The following is a 16364-nucleotide window of genomic DNA, read 5'->3' on the forward strand; positions in this document are numbered from 1 at the left end:
GCTACATATCAGTTCTTACTAGTCAAAACTACGAAAATTTAACCAAAAACTAAATAATGAAAAATTCTCAGAATTCTAATTTTTTTTTTTTTTCCAGATGAAAAAATCCTTTTTTTTTCCAGGTTTCCCAGTTGTCCTGTAGCATATATGCTACATATGTGCCACAATTTATATTGTGTCACTGAGGTATTATTCTTTGTGCATGAAAAACATTTTCGAACATGACTCATCAAGGCTAGCTCTTTGATGAAAAAATGTAACTTCTCTTACAGAATTCCAACATTGAATCAGAAACTGACTTCATTGATGACAATGATGTTTTTGTACCAAAGACAACTGATGATGAAGATTAAGACATTGTGGGATGGATTAGAGGAGGATGATTTGGATGTTCGTCTACAACAATCCTTACCTCATCACAGCAGGCCTGTACAATGATGGTCATTATGGATGAAGCTTAGTGGGAGATAACCAATTTTTCACCTTTTGGCAGAAGCTTAGCTGTGAATGTTCTAAAAAGAGATAAATAGTCCCACTATTTGTCAACAAATATATGATACTGTGGTCTTATTTTTTACAAGCAATGCAACTTCCCATGAAGAAACACACAGAATCAAATGTTATGTCTGTGAATGATCTTTTGTTGCATTCTGGGGGACCTACTTTTATCAAGGATGTTATGACAAGGAACAGATTTCAGAGCTTCTCAGATTTCTCCATTTCAATGAAAAATCAACCCGAGTTTGAATGCCTACCAGCCAACAAAATGGCTCTTGTATCTGAAATTAGGGGAAAGTTTATAGAAAATCCTGCTCGTTCTGACTGCCATGGAGTAAATATAACAATGGACGAGCAACTATTAGCAAGCAACCCAAGACGCACGTACACTGAATGCATGCCCAATAAGCCTAATAAATATGATATGAAATTCTGGGTTGGTGCTGATGTAGCAACAAAGTATATATGCAATGCTTTCCCATGCCCTGGAAAAGAGGGCATGCATACAGAGAAGCAACCACTCAGAGAGTAGGTCATTCTGTGTCTCATGGAGCCATTTCTAAATCAAAGAAGAAATGTGACGACAGAAAACTTCTTCATGTCTCTGCAACTTGCTAAAATAAAACTTTATCTGTTGCTACAATGAACATGAATTGTTACAAAATCCCTGATGAGATAAAGAAGCCAAATGCTGAAAGGCATTCTCCCACCATCCTGTGCCATACTGGCAACAAAGACTGCAACATGAATGTATCTCAAAGAAAGAAGAATATAAATGTCCTTTTTTTAGTATACTACAGGCTGAAGTAGCAATAAGCAAATAAAAAAAAGAAGAAAACTGAAACTATAACATTCTGAAATGCAACAAAGTGCAGAGTAGATTGGTTGATCAAATAACCACAAAAATAGTATATGGTTGACGTACATCATATACAACATTTTGGACATGGCAGCAATAAATGCATAGGTCACATACAAAATAAATGAACAAGAAAATGGAAAGGATGAAGTTCAAACTTCAGCTGGCATACGAACTCAAGGGAATGAAAAAGCAGGCAAAACAACAAACAGAAGAAGAGGATACAAAACCAAAATCAACCAGAAAGTGAAAGAAGTGGCAAATAAGTTTCTGCAAGGGGAACAGTGACAAGTGTGGTAAGTGTCACAGATCTGCATGTAGAAGATGTGTCTGTAAAACTAAAAACACATGTGCTAAATGTGTCTAGTAGATTCCAATCATTTGAATAAAAAGTACAGCAAAGCCCTGTGTGGAACACAACTGAGTATAATATGGACCACACATATAGTCTGATTGAAACTAGTTGTCACTTGAGAGGCAGCAGGCTGCATGGCTCCAGCTACCAACGAAGCAATGGCACAATCGGCTATCAATGTGTTGGCACTTCCGCTGCACTGCCTAAAGCACAGCCAGTTGCCAGAGTGCCATAGCAGCGAGAAATTTGCAGGAGTGCCTTTACTTCCTTTGGATTAAGTGGTGGAGCAAACTGCAGCTGCCCTACAAATCAGCAAAGAATCAGTGATAAGAATCTGTAAGTTGAAATTTGCGGAAGAAGAATCTCAGGCAAGTCACCTGAATCGGAGACACCTGGGAAGAAGAGGCGCCTTGAGAAGAGTGTCACAAATCTCAACTCTTTTCAGAAAGATGAGTTTTGGAATATCCAACACTCAACATGCTATGTGCTGCATTTGTAGCAGTGGATCTATTTCAGGATAGTAAATTGTCCTTGTTACCAGTCATGAAGAAGTTAGAATTCTGCTATACACTGTTGTGGCTGCAAGTTATTAATGGAATGCCAAGATACTGTACCATGGTAATGTTGCTTTCTTAGAGAATTAGTAGGACAAAAGTTGACAATATTGTTTGGCTTGATGAAACATGGGTGAATGTGGAAACAATATAAAAAAGGGCTGAACAGACAATACCAGCAGTGGCAGTATGGCACCTCCATATCAGCAGAGGGAAGCAAATGGTTTCACAAGCCAGAAATTCAAAAGGCACCATTTCTAATTGTCTGCTGTTGTTTACTTCAAACAAGACCTCAGACTACCACAAAGAGAAGAATCGTACACCTTCTGTGAAATGGTCTCAAGACACTGTACTTCAAAATTCAAAGAAGAGTTTTCATGGATGACGTTCCACGCAGGCAACAAAGAAAAATGGCATTGTTGGCTGGCTAGAGAAGTGTAAGATATGGTTTGACAGCAACTTGACAAGAGCAGAATTATTAGAATTTATGCTGCAACACGAGCCAAAGGGCCCAGAGTCCATTGTGGATGAAACAGCAAAAAAAAATATGGATATAAAATGCTCAGAGTGACTCCCTACCATTGCCACTACAACACAGGGGAACTGATTTCAACTCCAGTTAAAAGTCATACTGCTGCAGAAAATAAAAAATGTACGTTGACCAAAGTGGAACGGCTTCTGAAAAAATGACACCAGAAGACTAGCAAAAGGTAGTGGATCACATGAAAGGAGTGATACAGGAAGCATGGAACAATGAAAGTGTGCTACAAAAGTGCATGGAAGACTTGATATTACATGTCACTATGAGCAGTGACACCAATACTTCCACTGACACTGACTCTGAATTAAGAGGTGTCTTTCCATTGTCAGATTAGTATGTAGTGTATGGTGTACTTTAATGAATATCTTCCATTAAATCTTTATTTCAATCAGTTTCTCTTTTCTGTTGTGAGGCTAAGGAACACTATTCAGCCACGTCCTAGGACCTTCTTATAGTAAGTTAAATTGTATTTTAAATACATTTCATTCTGTGTAAACACTAAGACATTATGTCATTTGTGTAATAGTTTTTGAGAAGAAAATTCATCCACATGTGAAAATTTCTTCTATTTCAATAACCAATGTCACACCACGCCTAATTAAAATTAAGAAAAGGTTTTTGACATGTTTAGAGATACCACTGAAAGTGATACTACACGTCAATTTAACAATTTTTACATTATTTTTCTAGGAGATAAAGACTTTAAACTTAATACTTGTTATGAGTTAAACACCTACACAACTGCATGTAAACAGGTTTTCAGAAACATATATATAGGACACACCATGAGTATGAACATTTTAAAAGATTCGTTGCTAAGTGATATATTTTAGCAATCAATGAGAGAAAGAAAAGTGTTTCTGTGAGAGCATTAGTTTTTTTAGATATGATGTGGTAAGTTTAAAGCTGTTTACGAATGGGAAAATCTAATATGTTTTTAAAAAAATAATGTAAATCTTTCTCTAATAAAACTAAGATTTTTGACATGCCGAGAGAGCCTATAGAAGCCTACACTGTACTTAAACTTGATTTTTGTGGAAGATACAGCCTTTAAAGAGATTTTCTATTGCTGCAGAGAGTGGTGCGCTGTGGTGACTGCTTTCAGACTGTACTTGAAATGACAATGCTGCAAGTTTGGAAGGTTAAACAACACACAACAACTACTTTAAATCAGACTATAGATTACTAAATGTGTCTAGAAGGTTCTACAAATTGTTAATACATGAAAGTCTACAGTTTAGAAAATTTATTAGCATGAGCTATGACAAATCAGTAACAAATTTTTTGCTGAACTAAGTTAGTAATGTAATTACTATCATGTTAAATAATCATTACTATGACTCGCAAGAAGGTAAAGAACTTGTTGAAGTAAAATATGAAAATATTTTATGTAAGGTTAAAATAACCCGTTTTCACCAGTTAAAAAAGCTAGAAACTTTGCCATTCTAGTGTCACGGCACTGACTATGGAAGACAAGAATCAACATTTAAAACTGACACCAGAACACAGGTTTAAGATGAGAGAGAGAGAGAGAGAGAGAGAGAGAGAGAGAGAGAGAGAGAGAGAATCACACTGATATGGAGGCAGACAACAGAGTTTATGTAACAAGATTCAAGAAATGGATATTTGAATATGTCGAGTTAGGTGTTGCCAAATACAGTATAACCCAGCTTTTATGTTCCCAGAATTAACATTTCCCCACCATTTATGACATTTATTTATCCGTCCCATCATATTTCCTATGCCCACAATGTTAATTTTCACCTCATTTTGTTTCAACATATTTATAGTTTTCCCGCAATTAAGAAAAAATGTTTGTGGAGAAAAAATGATGCTGGCACGATGCTGGTCATCAAGCAGTGTTTACACGTGGTTAAGTTTCTTGACACCAGGGTACTCTACTCAGCAGATTTGAACCAGTAAACATGTAAAAGATGGAAAAAAATCTCCCACCGCTGCCAAGCTCTATTTGGCATGGTGGCTGATTGGAGTAACTAGGTTCGTTCGAATGAAGATATCGTTTCCATTTCCATACTGTCTCTAATGCAAAAATACATTTTCGTGATTGTTGTGATCATCGTGACACTTTTGTCGAACCATATTTAGTGTGTTTCAGCGTATGGCCACTTGGAGCGCTAGTTGACACAGTCATTCACTTTGCTTTGCTCAAATGGTTTTAGTTTAAACACAGTGCCAGTTACGTATTTTATTCATGCTGAGCAAAACATGTTTTGAGAATTTATTCTCGTTGTGAAGTGCAGTATTTGTTATTTTCTGTGATGTTACACAAGCAAACAATGCGAGTGATAGTTTGCATATGTGTGTGGTTTTCTACATAACTAATGACGCAAAGTACCTAATAACCTCAAAAAGATGACTATGGTGCAAGAGATGCAGAATAACACATTTTCAAACACCACACAAAATACTTATGTACACATTTGCACTTGACAACGAGAAAAAATTCTTGAAACGGGTCATGTTAAGCATGAAAAAGTATGCAACAAGTGCAGTATTTCATTATTTAAATAATGAATGGCAGCTGCTGTCTTTCAAAAACATCAATTATGAAACATGAAATTGAGTGAAACTTCCAACTTCCCAGATAGTTATCAGTTCCAGTCACATCAGAGATTTTTATTAGATAATAAACCATCATTAGATAACAAACAAGTCCCTGACAAGTCTTTTGATGGCTGTTATGTACATATATCATACATAAAGTGCCAGAGGGGGTATCCTATACAGAACTTTTACAGTTTAATTTCCCTCATTTTACATTTTCCCACATTCCCTTGAAAAGAGTAAAAGCGGGGTTTCATTGTAGTTTTATTAAAGCTTGCTTCTTTATGAAGGGGTCTATTCTTATTAGTGTTCCCCAATATCTGTTCTTTTTAAAACAAATGAGAAATTTTATTCAAGCCAGCATCCAAAAGTGTTTTAGACACTTAATATAGGATAGAGAAACATTTAATCTGTTAAAAGGCAAATGACACATTTCTTCTTTTCACAATATTATTTTAATTACTCCAAAAGTGAGGCAATTTCTCTTTCAATCAGAAATCATGTAAATTTAATTCATCAGGTCTCTGCTACTTGGTGAGTATTACCACTCAATGAAAATTGGCTCACATTCTTTCTGCCTGGCATGAGTATTATCCCCGTAAAATGGTGATGAACATCTACAAAAATTTAAAGAAAGTTGCAGAGACTGTGATGCTCCATATTCCAGCAAGCAACACCATCTTTATTTTACACTTGGGCAGCATCGGGTAGGCAAGAAAGGTATACGATTTAACTACGTATTTTTATGTATGATGTAGGTAATAAAATGGTGGTGTCTTTTCAGTTTGTTTCATGTCGCAAGGGGAAGATCCTGGCAAGTGATCCAGTGGTGTTACACTGATGAACAGTGCGGATCACTAATCGCAAGAGCGCTGACGATCCGCGACAGCTAGAACACTGTGTCATCACCATCAGCATCTTCTCTGTGCACAATTATAATTAAAATAATTTATGTAAAAATATCAGTTCAAAAAAAGTCTTGAGCTTGTAATGACCACTGCATGTTATTCCAATACCTTGTGAATAAAATGAGTGTTATTTTAAATGGTGATAATAATGTCTATTGACTAGTGTATTGTTTGTACCAACAAGCAAAACAGAAATTATTTCAGTTTTACTTACTAAGGAATAATTTTAAATAGCCTTTGATTGCTGTATTTAACTGAAGGACAGGACTTTGATTTTAACTTCTGCTGATCACTGCACACAACTCTTATTAGGGAGTAAGTTTTTGCTGGAATTATGTTGTACATCAGAACATATATTGAACGTTTTACCGGTTTGTGAATAAGTGTCTGAATTAACAGTTTTGGAGAGTTAGATTAAGGAGAAACATAACTACTCTAAAATGACTAACTTTGAACAATACGGAAAAATAGTTTCATTTTATTGCTTGAGCCTACATTTGTTCTTGGTGGCAATTCCAGAGTATTCTCAGAACAATATGGTTACACAAGCTTTGCTTCCTGTGGCAGAATTAATAGTTTCAGATTATTGGTGTGATTGACAGCAAAGTGGACATAGTAGTTTTAAAGAGTAAACAGTATTACATTCACATCACAGATATTAAGTGATATTTTAAGAGGAAATCAATTTAAAGTGATATATGCTTCAATGTTGTGCAACAGTACTGTCAGTTGTTATCGGTGGGTGATAGAATTTAACAATGTGATGTGTCATTGTTTTAGTGAAATGGGGGGGGGGGGGGCGGGGGGGGAATTACATGAACAGCAGAAATTGAAATTTATTTTCCATTAAGAAAGATAGAAACTAATTATGAAATAATTACATACAAGATATGGTTGCACCAATTAATGCAGTATATACACCAACAAAAGAATGCATTTGCAGAACATTAATTAATTTATAATACACCTGAAGAATGAATATAATGTCTTATCATGTCTCAGAATATACTCGCCCGACTCAGCTGGTTATTAAAGACAGAAAGGCATTCATTAATTGCATTGACTGACTGTTTCGTCGCTTCTCGGAAGAATATTTTATACATTACAAATTAAAACAAACACAACATTGTTGTAATATTCTACGATATTTACTATTTATTTCACAAACTAGTTTTCGGCTGTTATGCCATCGTACCTGATGATGATGTAACTGCTGAAAATCGATTTGTGAAATAAATAATAAATACTGTAGAATATTACACCAGTGTTGTGTGTGTTTTCAGGCATCTTTAAATGCATTCAATTATTCATATTATATTAACCGAGACAGCACATAGTTGGTAGTGCATTGCATCGCGACTAAGGACGAGATACATCACGGTGAAATAATGGAGGCAGTTACTGGCATTCATTTCCCTAAAATGTCGCATTAAACTCATTACCTAATTCTGATCACACAGTTTATCAGGTTTGAAAAATAGAAAGTTATTAATAAAGGGAAGGAAATACAGCATACCAAACTCAAACATAAAAGAGAGGCCTTCATGAAAATGTTGAAACGATTAGCAAAGTACTAAACAGAAATAAGCCACTTACCTGTAGTATTAGCTTCACCTGGTAATTCTATATCGGAATCAGGTGATGGAGAAGGAGCATTTACGTCAGGAGATGGGATAGGGCTAGCTTCTTTCAATGTTGGTATCATTTCATCCAAACGACGTTTCAAATTTTTCACACGACTGCCAAAGTTCCTGTAAGCCTGCAAATAATGAATACCATTTACAATGAAGAAATAAGCTGTATTTATTTATAGAAAATTTTTTTTATATTGAAAATCTTTCTGAAAAATTTTAAGAAACAAATATTTTATTTATTACTCAAGTTACTGATAACAACAACTTTCAAGGAATAAAAACATGTATCTATTCCCAAATTTCATGTAACTTCCATAAAGTTATTCAGCTGTGTGATTATTCATATCATACATATAAAAATATCTTACATTTGCAACAACTCTTGCTTCCCCCTTCTGTGTGTTATAAAAATTCTCTCCCTGTTCAAGAAGATCAATGAGGACTGCACGCTCCTTCATTTCTACTTCAAGGGCATGTATGTAAGCCTCCATCTTACTGATGCCACAGTCAACTTCTGCAACCATGTCATCTCCCTGTCTTCTATCTGAAACAGATAATTTTAATTAGGCTACGGCTCGAAGAGTTACACAGGTAAAGGTTGTGGTACATATATTCACATTTGCTGGCAGAATGGTCTGCTGTACGTTGTTTCCACATACTTGCCACATTTGGGGATAACTGTGTCCAACAAATGTAATACACTGAATAGCCAAAGAAACTGGTACATCTTCCAAACATTGTGTAGGGCCCCTTAACACGACATGGCATGGACGCAACTAATGTCTGGAGTAGTGCTGGAAGGAACTCACCATAAATCCTGCAGGGCTATCTATAAATCTGTAAGAGTACAAGGGGGTGGAGATCTCCTGTGAACAGCATGTTACAAGGCATCCCAGATATGCTCAATAATGTTCATGTCTTGGGAGTTCGGTAGCCAGTGTAAGGGTTTAAAATCAGAAGTGTGTTCCTGGAGCCAATCTGTAGCAATTCTGGATGTGTGGGGTGTCACACTGTCCTGCTGGAAATGACCAAGTCCATCGGAATGAACAATGGACATGAATGGATGCAGGTGATTAGACAGGATGCTTATGTACATGTCATCTGTCAGAGTTGTATGTAGACATATCAGGGGTCGTCACATGTCACTCCAACTCCACACGCCCACACCATTACAGAGCATCCACCAGCTTGAACAGTCATCTGTTGACATGCAGGGTCCATAGATTCATGAGCTTGTCTCCATACCCATACACGTCCATCCGCTCGATACATAGGCAATAAAAAAATATAACATTAAAAATTACAAATTATTTTTTTTTTTTTTTTTTTTTTTTTTTTACAAATATGTATACATTCAAACTATCTGATTAAAGGGAATGAACTGTATAGATTTGTCATGACAAAAATGAATAAATAATTTCTTTAAATTTTCTAATTTTGCCAAAACCTTTGAAGCTTCACTCAACATATATGCTCTTTTTGTTTCTAATTCTTCAATTTCAGCTTGATTTAATTAGTTCAATAATCGTTCTCCCTTTTTTCTTTCACTTTCCCTTGCCTTATGTTTCATATCTTCTTTGTACAAAGAATGTACATTGCGAAAACAGTGTGTAAGACCGAGCAGTCCACTGGTGTACTGCCAGTTCATTGTGCCAGTTGGACACTATAAACCGGCAGTACACCCGTGGACCATTCAATCAACAAATATACCAGGAGAAACTGAAGACTCACAGAGCATAAGACTTTTATCAATGCTGAAACTGTCAACTCCATTTGCGTCGTGGACTGCGTCGTATGTGTATCTTTTTTTCCCGTTTGATTTTCATCTATAATTTCAGAGTTTACACAGAAGCCTCACTTGCCAGAAGCATTTCCACATGAGATTATTAAAATAATTTGCACAAAATCTCAGAAATTTGGGCACGGCTTTGAAGAGAATTTGATTACATTAATTCAGAATTTATCAAGATGATTTTCACTTCTCAAAAAAAAAAAAAAAAAAAAAAGAAAAAACACTTCATTTCGTCTTCAATTCTATTTTCTCTGCAGATCTCCACAAATTCAAGTTTGACACAGTCTGCCTTTGGAACCAATATTCTTGCATTTGATACCAAAATTTAAGGACATACTACCAATCTTCTTTGAGCTACTTCCTGGTTTAATGCGATTTGTGGATTCAAGCAGAAAATCACACACATTATGTTGTATTTAAGCAGTGATCTTTCTTGCAACTTCTCTACTATGCCAATAATGCAAGTTTGCACGTTTTGCTTTAGTAACAATATTTCCTCTTCAGATACATTCTTAATTTTTTTTCCAGCACACTTCTTGTAGCAAAATCCAGATTGAACCATTTTGCTGTAATAAGACTCTTTACATCCTTTAAATTGATTTTCATTAAGAAGCTTTGCTTTTTAAGATTCCCAGTTTCACAACTCACTGTATCAAAACATTCATAAGGTTATACAATACTTCATACAAAAATGGATCCATTGGGTTATCACTATCAAAACTGAGTAAAAATGGTTCTAACAAGCATGCTGTTGAAATGAAGACTGTCAGTTTCGGAGCCTGCAGTTTGTCATTGACAACTTCACAGACAACTGTGAAACTTGATGACTGAGGAACAGTTTTCGATTTATTTATCTCAGTTACATAAGTTCAAATATGTTTGAGACTTTCTACAACTTTTTCAGATGCAGTGGCATTTGCAACCCATCTTGTTCCACAAAGTGACTTAGGAAAAGATGAAACTCCGGTTATCTCAGATACATTCTTAATTTCTTTCAGAGCACTTCTTGTAGCAAAATCCAGGTTGAACTGTCTTGCTGCAATAAGATTCCTTACATCCTTTAAGTAGATTTTCATTAAGAAATTTTTCTTATTAAGAGTTTCACAACTCACTGCATCAAAATGTTCATTAGGTTATGTAATACCTCGTGTAGGTGAATCATGAAATAAATAATAAAGTGCGCTTAAAAAAGACACAATTTCCCATTTAGTTTTGGATGTGCTTCTTTTGTTCAGCACCATGCAATAAAATCAAACTGCACATACCAATTTGTAGCAGTTGCAGACAATAGAAGGATACTTCCAGTTCTGTGTTAAAGTCATTCAAAAATTTTAAATTCACATTTGGTCCATCCATTCATAACTGCAACTTATGATCCTTTTACACCTTCAAGCAAATCATTTGCCTTTGTACGTTTCAGAACAACAAAATCAAAGTAACATACTGTTATTAATTATTTATCATGGTCTCAAAACTGTACATATAAATCCACCTGGATTTTTCGAAAAATAGTATTCATACTTTCATCAAATGTGAGTATAATCATTTAACAATTGTCAATGAGATCAACATGTTTACGTCTCACGTATGGTGCCAATCTGTATGCAATGCTGTAACCAAGTTTCGAATTTTGTAATTGCATTTTCTCTGTAATTTGACTGCACAGAAATAATGAAGGGAATAATGCTACACAGTCCGCCGAGCTCCAAACTGATAAATGACTCCTCGTGGTGTGCATAAACCACAAAATATGAGCTCATATAATGCCATCTGATAGTAAATCTGACTGTGCTGTAGACTGATTCCCTGGATCATTCTGTGCCTTTGAATATATTGATTTGTTTGATGCTGGCTCTCCTATTTATAAATTAACAAATTTTACTTCAGACTAAAAATAGTTTATAATACTTCTCAAAATTTTGATGAAATCTACACCTACCTCAAAAAACGCTGTGCAACCAGATAGTTTCTTCTCTTCCCCTCTTTCTTCCCTAGCCTGGGTCTAACTTTTTCATCACATATTTTAAGAATGCAACTGAGGTTTCTCATATCTACTATTGAGAAGAATCTTGTGTGCATAGCAGGGCAACCCATACGATATTCGAACTCGCTTTCGGCTCGTACAGCCAACCTCACACTTTGTAAACAGTCAACAGTCAAACCGGTTCCCATTACAAGTTGAGTAACAGCTTCCAAGGGCAACAATAATTTTATTTTCTGTATTTCATATAATTATTGACTGAATTTAGAAATTTAAAATTCTGTTGTAATCTACTCATTAAGAGATATAATCTTACAATAAGTCAAGTATTATAGTTGGAAACACACACCATAATTCACGGTGTGCAAATTACCCGGACCATATTCATCCAGTATTTGAGAATGAGAGCACTTAGCGACTTCCAATGAACTTTACACCTTATTTAAAGCCTTTTCTAAACTTTTTGTGACTTAAATCCCCATAAAATGACGAAAGAGAAAAGTTTATCACTTAGTAACTGTTCGCCGTCCTAGCTTCATGCATTATGTTTTAATTTGTTACCCTTTTACTAATGGCACATTTCTTTCAGATGTTTGAAGCTGTTTTATACATGGGAGTTCAATTCTTTAAGGAATTGGGGATGTGGGGTGGGGATGTTCCTGGTTCATCCCTGAACTAAACCACTGAAGTCTATTGTCCATCTCCAGAAGAATGACTAAAAATCAGTTGCTTGCGTGTTTTATAAAACATTTCTTTACAAAAAATTAATTTTTTCAGGTTTTATATTTTATAACTAATTAATTTGTGATACTTCACACCAATTTAAGACATACCGGCACTAAAAATAGATGATTAAAAGTATTATATGTTATATAAAAGTTATTTGTAAAATTACCTTGGAGTGATGTATGGATGACTCTGACAAAATTTATTGTTGAATATCTGGAATGTTGCATGAATGCATCTAGTGGCAGCTACGTTTGTAACAGAAGCTCATAAGACTTTTGAAAGCTTTCATGATGTGTTCAGCTGCCATTCTCTTTATTTCACATACAACTGTACATAAGTCTTTTCCGATATTATGTTGTGCTTGTATGTGACTGCAACATTTTTGGGATTCCAGCATCCCCAAGGCAAAAACACTATTTTGAATAAACTGCTGGCACAACCTTGTTTGAAGCCATACTACAATTTCGCATCTTTGTTCTCTTTCGAATTATTATTGTTTATACTACATTTCCAACTGTGATTACCAAGCACACATTCTTTTATTTGATGGTCTGTGCAGTTTACAAATTTTCTTTATTTATGTTGTTACAGGGTTTTCTACCGTCATTCAACTGCTTAAAAATGAAACAGGGTGTCTATTGATTTTCAGGGTATAAAATTCATGACTTCTTCATTACGTCTTTAGTTATATTTGTGACCTCCTGAAAGTGTTTGTAGTACAAGGACAAAAACACTTTTTTATAAAACTGAAAGCTGTCTTAAATGAAACTGAATGTAATAATTTTTGTATCACTTATACTGTATGTCAGCGTGAATAATGTAACTACATATAACTTGTACTATATCATTCATCAAATGCTATGAAAACATCATAACTCCCACACAGAATGGGGTATGACTATTTTCAGATATATTTATCATCACATCAATTAAAATACAAATTGTTTTAACATAGAAATTTAGTGAAAACTTACAACTTGTCTGAAGACAATAAATAATTTTTAAGGTACAAAATTTGTAAAATTTAAATTTCACAGTAAAAGATTCAATGTTAAAGTTTAATCAAACAACGGAAAATCCAGGATGGAATGTAACAATACGAGAGAGGGAAAGTTGCCACTCACCATATAGCGGAGATGCTGAGCCGCGATAGGCACAATAATAAGATTCACACAAACATAGCTTACACTGCAGTGTAGTTTCAGCTCTTTCAGACTGCAGATGTGTGTGCAAGTTGTGCTTGTGTGAGTGTGTGTGTGCATGTGTATATGTGTGTCTACTGCTGACAAAGGCCTTAATGGCCGAAAGCTATTTTTTTGTGAATTTCTTTATTGTGCCTATCGCAGCTCAGCATCTCCGCTATATGGTGAGTGGCAACTTTCCTTCTCTGGTATTGTAAAATGTTAAAAGTTTCTTAGCTAAAATTGAAACTTCAAAATCTAAAGCTACAGCTTCTTCTTTTGACTTTTCTATAATAGTTCTTTTTATTTTTCAGCTCTCTTATTTCTTGAACTGGCCTTTTAAAGATTGGCCACTTCATTTTAATCAGTTTTTTAAGGCTTCTACTCTTTTTGATAAAGAATTCTTCACAGCTAGTATCACTGATTTTGTAATGCCCACATTCAGTTGTTTCTCACTATTAAGTAAACCACCTAACGATTGTACTCCATTACAAACACTTCTTTCTGCAACAATTTCAATGATTTTATCTTCTTCTCAGTTTTCAACTACAACTTCTTGTTGAAAGCCTCTTTCAATGGCAGCATTTCCATGAAACATGCGTAACAGCTTCTGCATGAATTTGATGAGGTCATGGTTTGCACCTTGCAGTAAATTCATTAAAAACTGATGAAGTTTGACCTTAGTATTGAATTGTTTCAGTTGTTTCTCAGAATATTCACAATATTTTAAGTGCCCTCTCTTCACTATGTCAACTGTTGATTGAGTCATATGTTTCTTGGCACAAATTCTTCCAAGGCAATTGTCACTCAAGAGTTTCTCAGAATGGAGCTCTGCATAACTTCAGGTTTATATACAAGCCAATTTCAACTATCTTTAATTGCAAAGGACTCTTCTCTGCAAATCTGCAAATTTTAGAGACAGCCTTTGCGAAATACCTGTGCACTGATTTCTGAAAATAACCACATACAGCTCAACGAAGCCACACCTCCAAACTTCTCCATCCACATCTGTCCCTCTGCTGTCTGCCGAGTAGCAGAGGCTTTGCTAACATGGCTTGCACAGAAGGACACACAAGTCCCCTACAGATAACAATGCCTTTTAAGAGTTCTGGTGAATGTATTAAATGGACTGCTGGATACAACATTTTTGGGGGTAGGACTAACTTGATACTCCCTACTAGAAGCACACCTGACTGGCACACAAGACACAATTCATGACTACCCACTTAATTATTTTCATTACTTTCATGACCACCTGCTAAATTTCATGACTTTTTCACGACTTCATGACCTGCAGGCACCGTGTGAAAGTACTACCAAATACATAACCGCATTTGAAGGAAATTATTTATTTTATTTTGTAGCCCCTGAACTTCATGCCAGTTGAAACCAGTGCCCAGAAACGGGATCCAACAGTGCGTATCATGATGGCAAGTAGCCATTATGCTGTGAATAGTCACTTGTTTTAACTTGACCTGTGCAAGTGCATGAGCGGAAAAATGATGAATGAAGAAGTCATTTCTGGCCTGTTCATTTCTATGATGCCATCGACATATGGTGAATTGAGAAAAATTATTATAAATGTCACACAGTGTTGATAATGGAAGAAAATGCAAACAGAAAAGTACATTTTTTAAACAGAGTGAACAATTACTTGATAGTGATAACTTTTTGTAAATGCAGCAAAATGAGACACAATTACAACCATCTAAAATGTCATTCGTCTCCTCCTGTTTGAATAATTGTGTTACAACAGCCTTGATTTAATTTCATTGCTATTCAAGGTTACTGCCATTCCACTCAACAAAATGGCCAAGCAGGCATTCACAAGCTACAGATTTATTGATGCAAGATTGCGGATTACCCCGTGGTAAAACCAACAGCTAGCTTTAACTTCTTCATTCATAAAATTATGTCATTCTGTCCTGTCGAGCGAGTATTCAGTCCCACGGATCTGTTCGATGCATATTGGTCCGAGTCATTACTCTTCTTGACCATGACATTGTGTTTTCAACTGCTGCCAACCATAATGATCTAACAGTTGATACAGTAAGTGTTACAACAGGCTTAACGTAATTTTAGACATAGCACTAAACTGAATATGAAGTCTCTATAAAATGCTTTTACAAAACTTATTACTTACATGTATTTCTACCACAGTAGCTGATCTATACCTTATGGCAGCCTTCGAAGCAATGAATTACCCTGTCTCTTCCCACCTCTCACACAGTAGCACCAATCAGCTTCCTTGGATTCCCACCTCATGCAACAAATCGATGAGTATAAAACGGTTACAAATTGTTGTCTAAACATTGGACCAATGGATATTATGTGCATAACATGTAGATTCCCATTTGAATATTTCAGTGATATTTGAAATATCACAGATGGTTTAAACTGATAATTTAGTTCAATATGGGAACAGTACTGAAAAAAGGTTTTAAAAAGAAATTTAAGGTTTTTTTTCACTTTGTTCCCAATTCTGAAAATTCCTGGATTTTTCCAGGTTTTCAAGATTTCAAGGTTCACTGGATACCCTGGTTCTGAGAAGTTAACATGGTTTACAACTGGTTCAATGTCTGAGGTGTGTTAAAAAAGTATCAAACCTTTGGTTGGCAGAAATACATTTATTGATTTGGTGGTATAGAACCCTAATCCCCTTGAAAGTAGTCTCCCAGCATTCATGCTGTTGCTGAAAACACTTAAGGAACAGGTCTTCTGGAATGGGCCACACCGTCGAATTCTGTGTGATGTGTTCTCTTGATTC

The 16364-nt window shown here is 35.5% G+C and overlaps 1 protein-coding gene across 3 annotated transcripts in view; it reads right to left on the minus strand.

Moving 5' to 3' along the window:
- The window catches only part of LOC126484182 (uncharacterized), a 166327-nt gene that overhangs the window by 55401 nt on the left and 94562 nt on the right, over positions 1 to 16364 (minus strand). For all 3 annotated transcript variants that reach the window (XM_050107592.1, XM_050107593.1, XM_050107591.1), the window contains exons 5-6: positions 8283 to 8458; positions 7877 to 8039 (exon numbers count right to left, since the gene is read on the minus strand). In XM_050107592.1, the coding sequence (XP_049963549.1) occupies positions 7877 to 8039; positions 8283 to 8458 (339 nt within the window). The remainder of the gene's footprint in view (positions 1 to 7876; positions 8040 to 8282; positions 8459 to 16364) is intronic.

Source organism: Schistocerca serialis, chromosome 6 (genome assembly GCF_023864345.2).
Source record: "Schistocerca serialis cubense isolate TAMUIC-IGC-003099 chromosome 6, iqSchSeri2.2, whole genome shotgun sequence".
NCBI classification, from domain to species: domain Eukaryota; kingdom Metazoa; phylum Arthropoda; class Insecta; order Orthoptera; family Acrididae; genus Schistocerca; species Schistocerca serialis.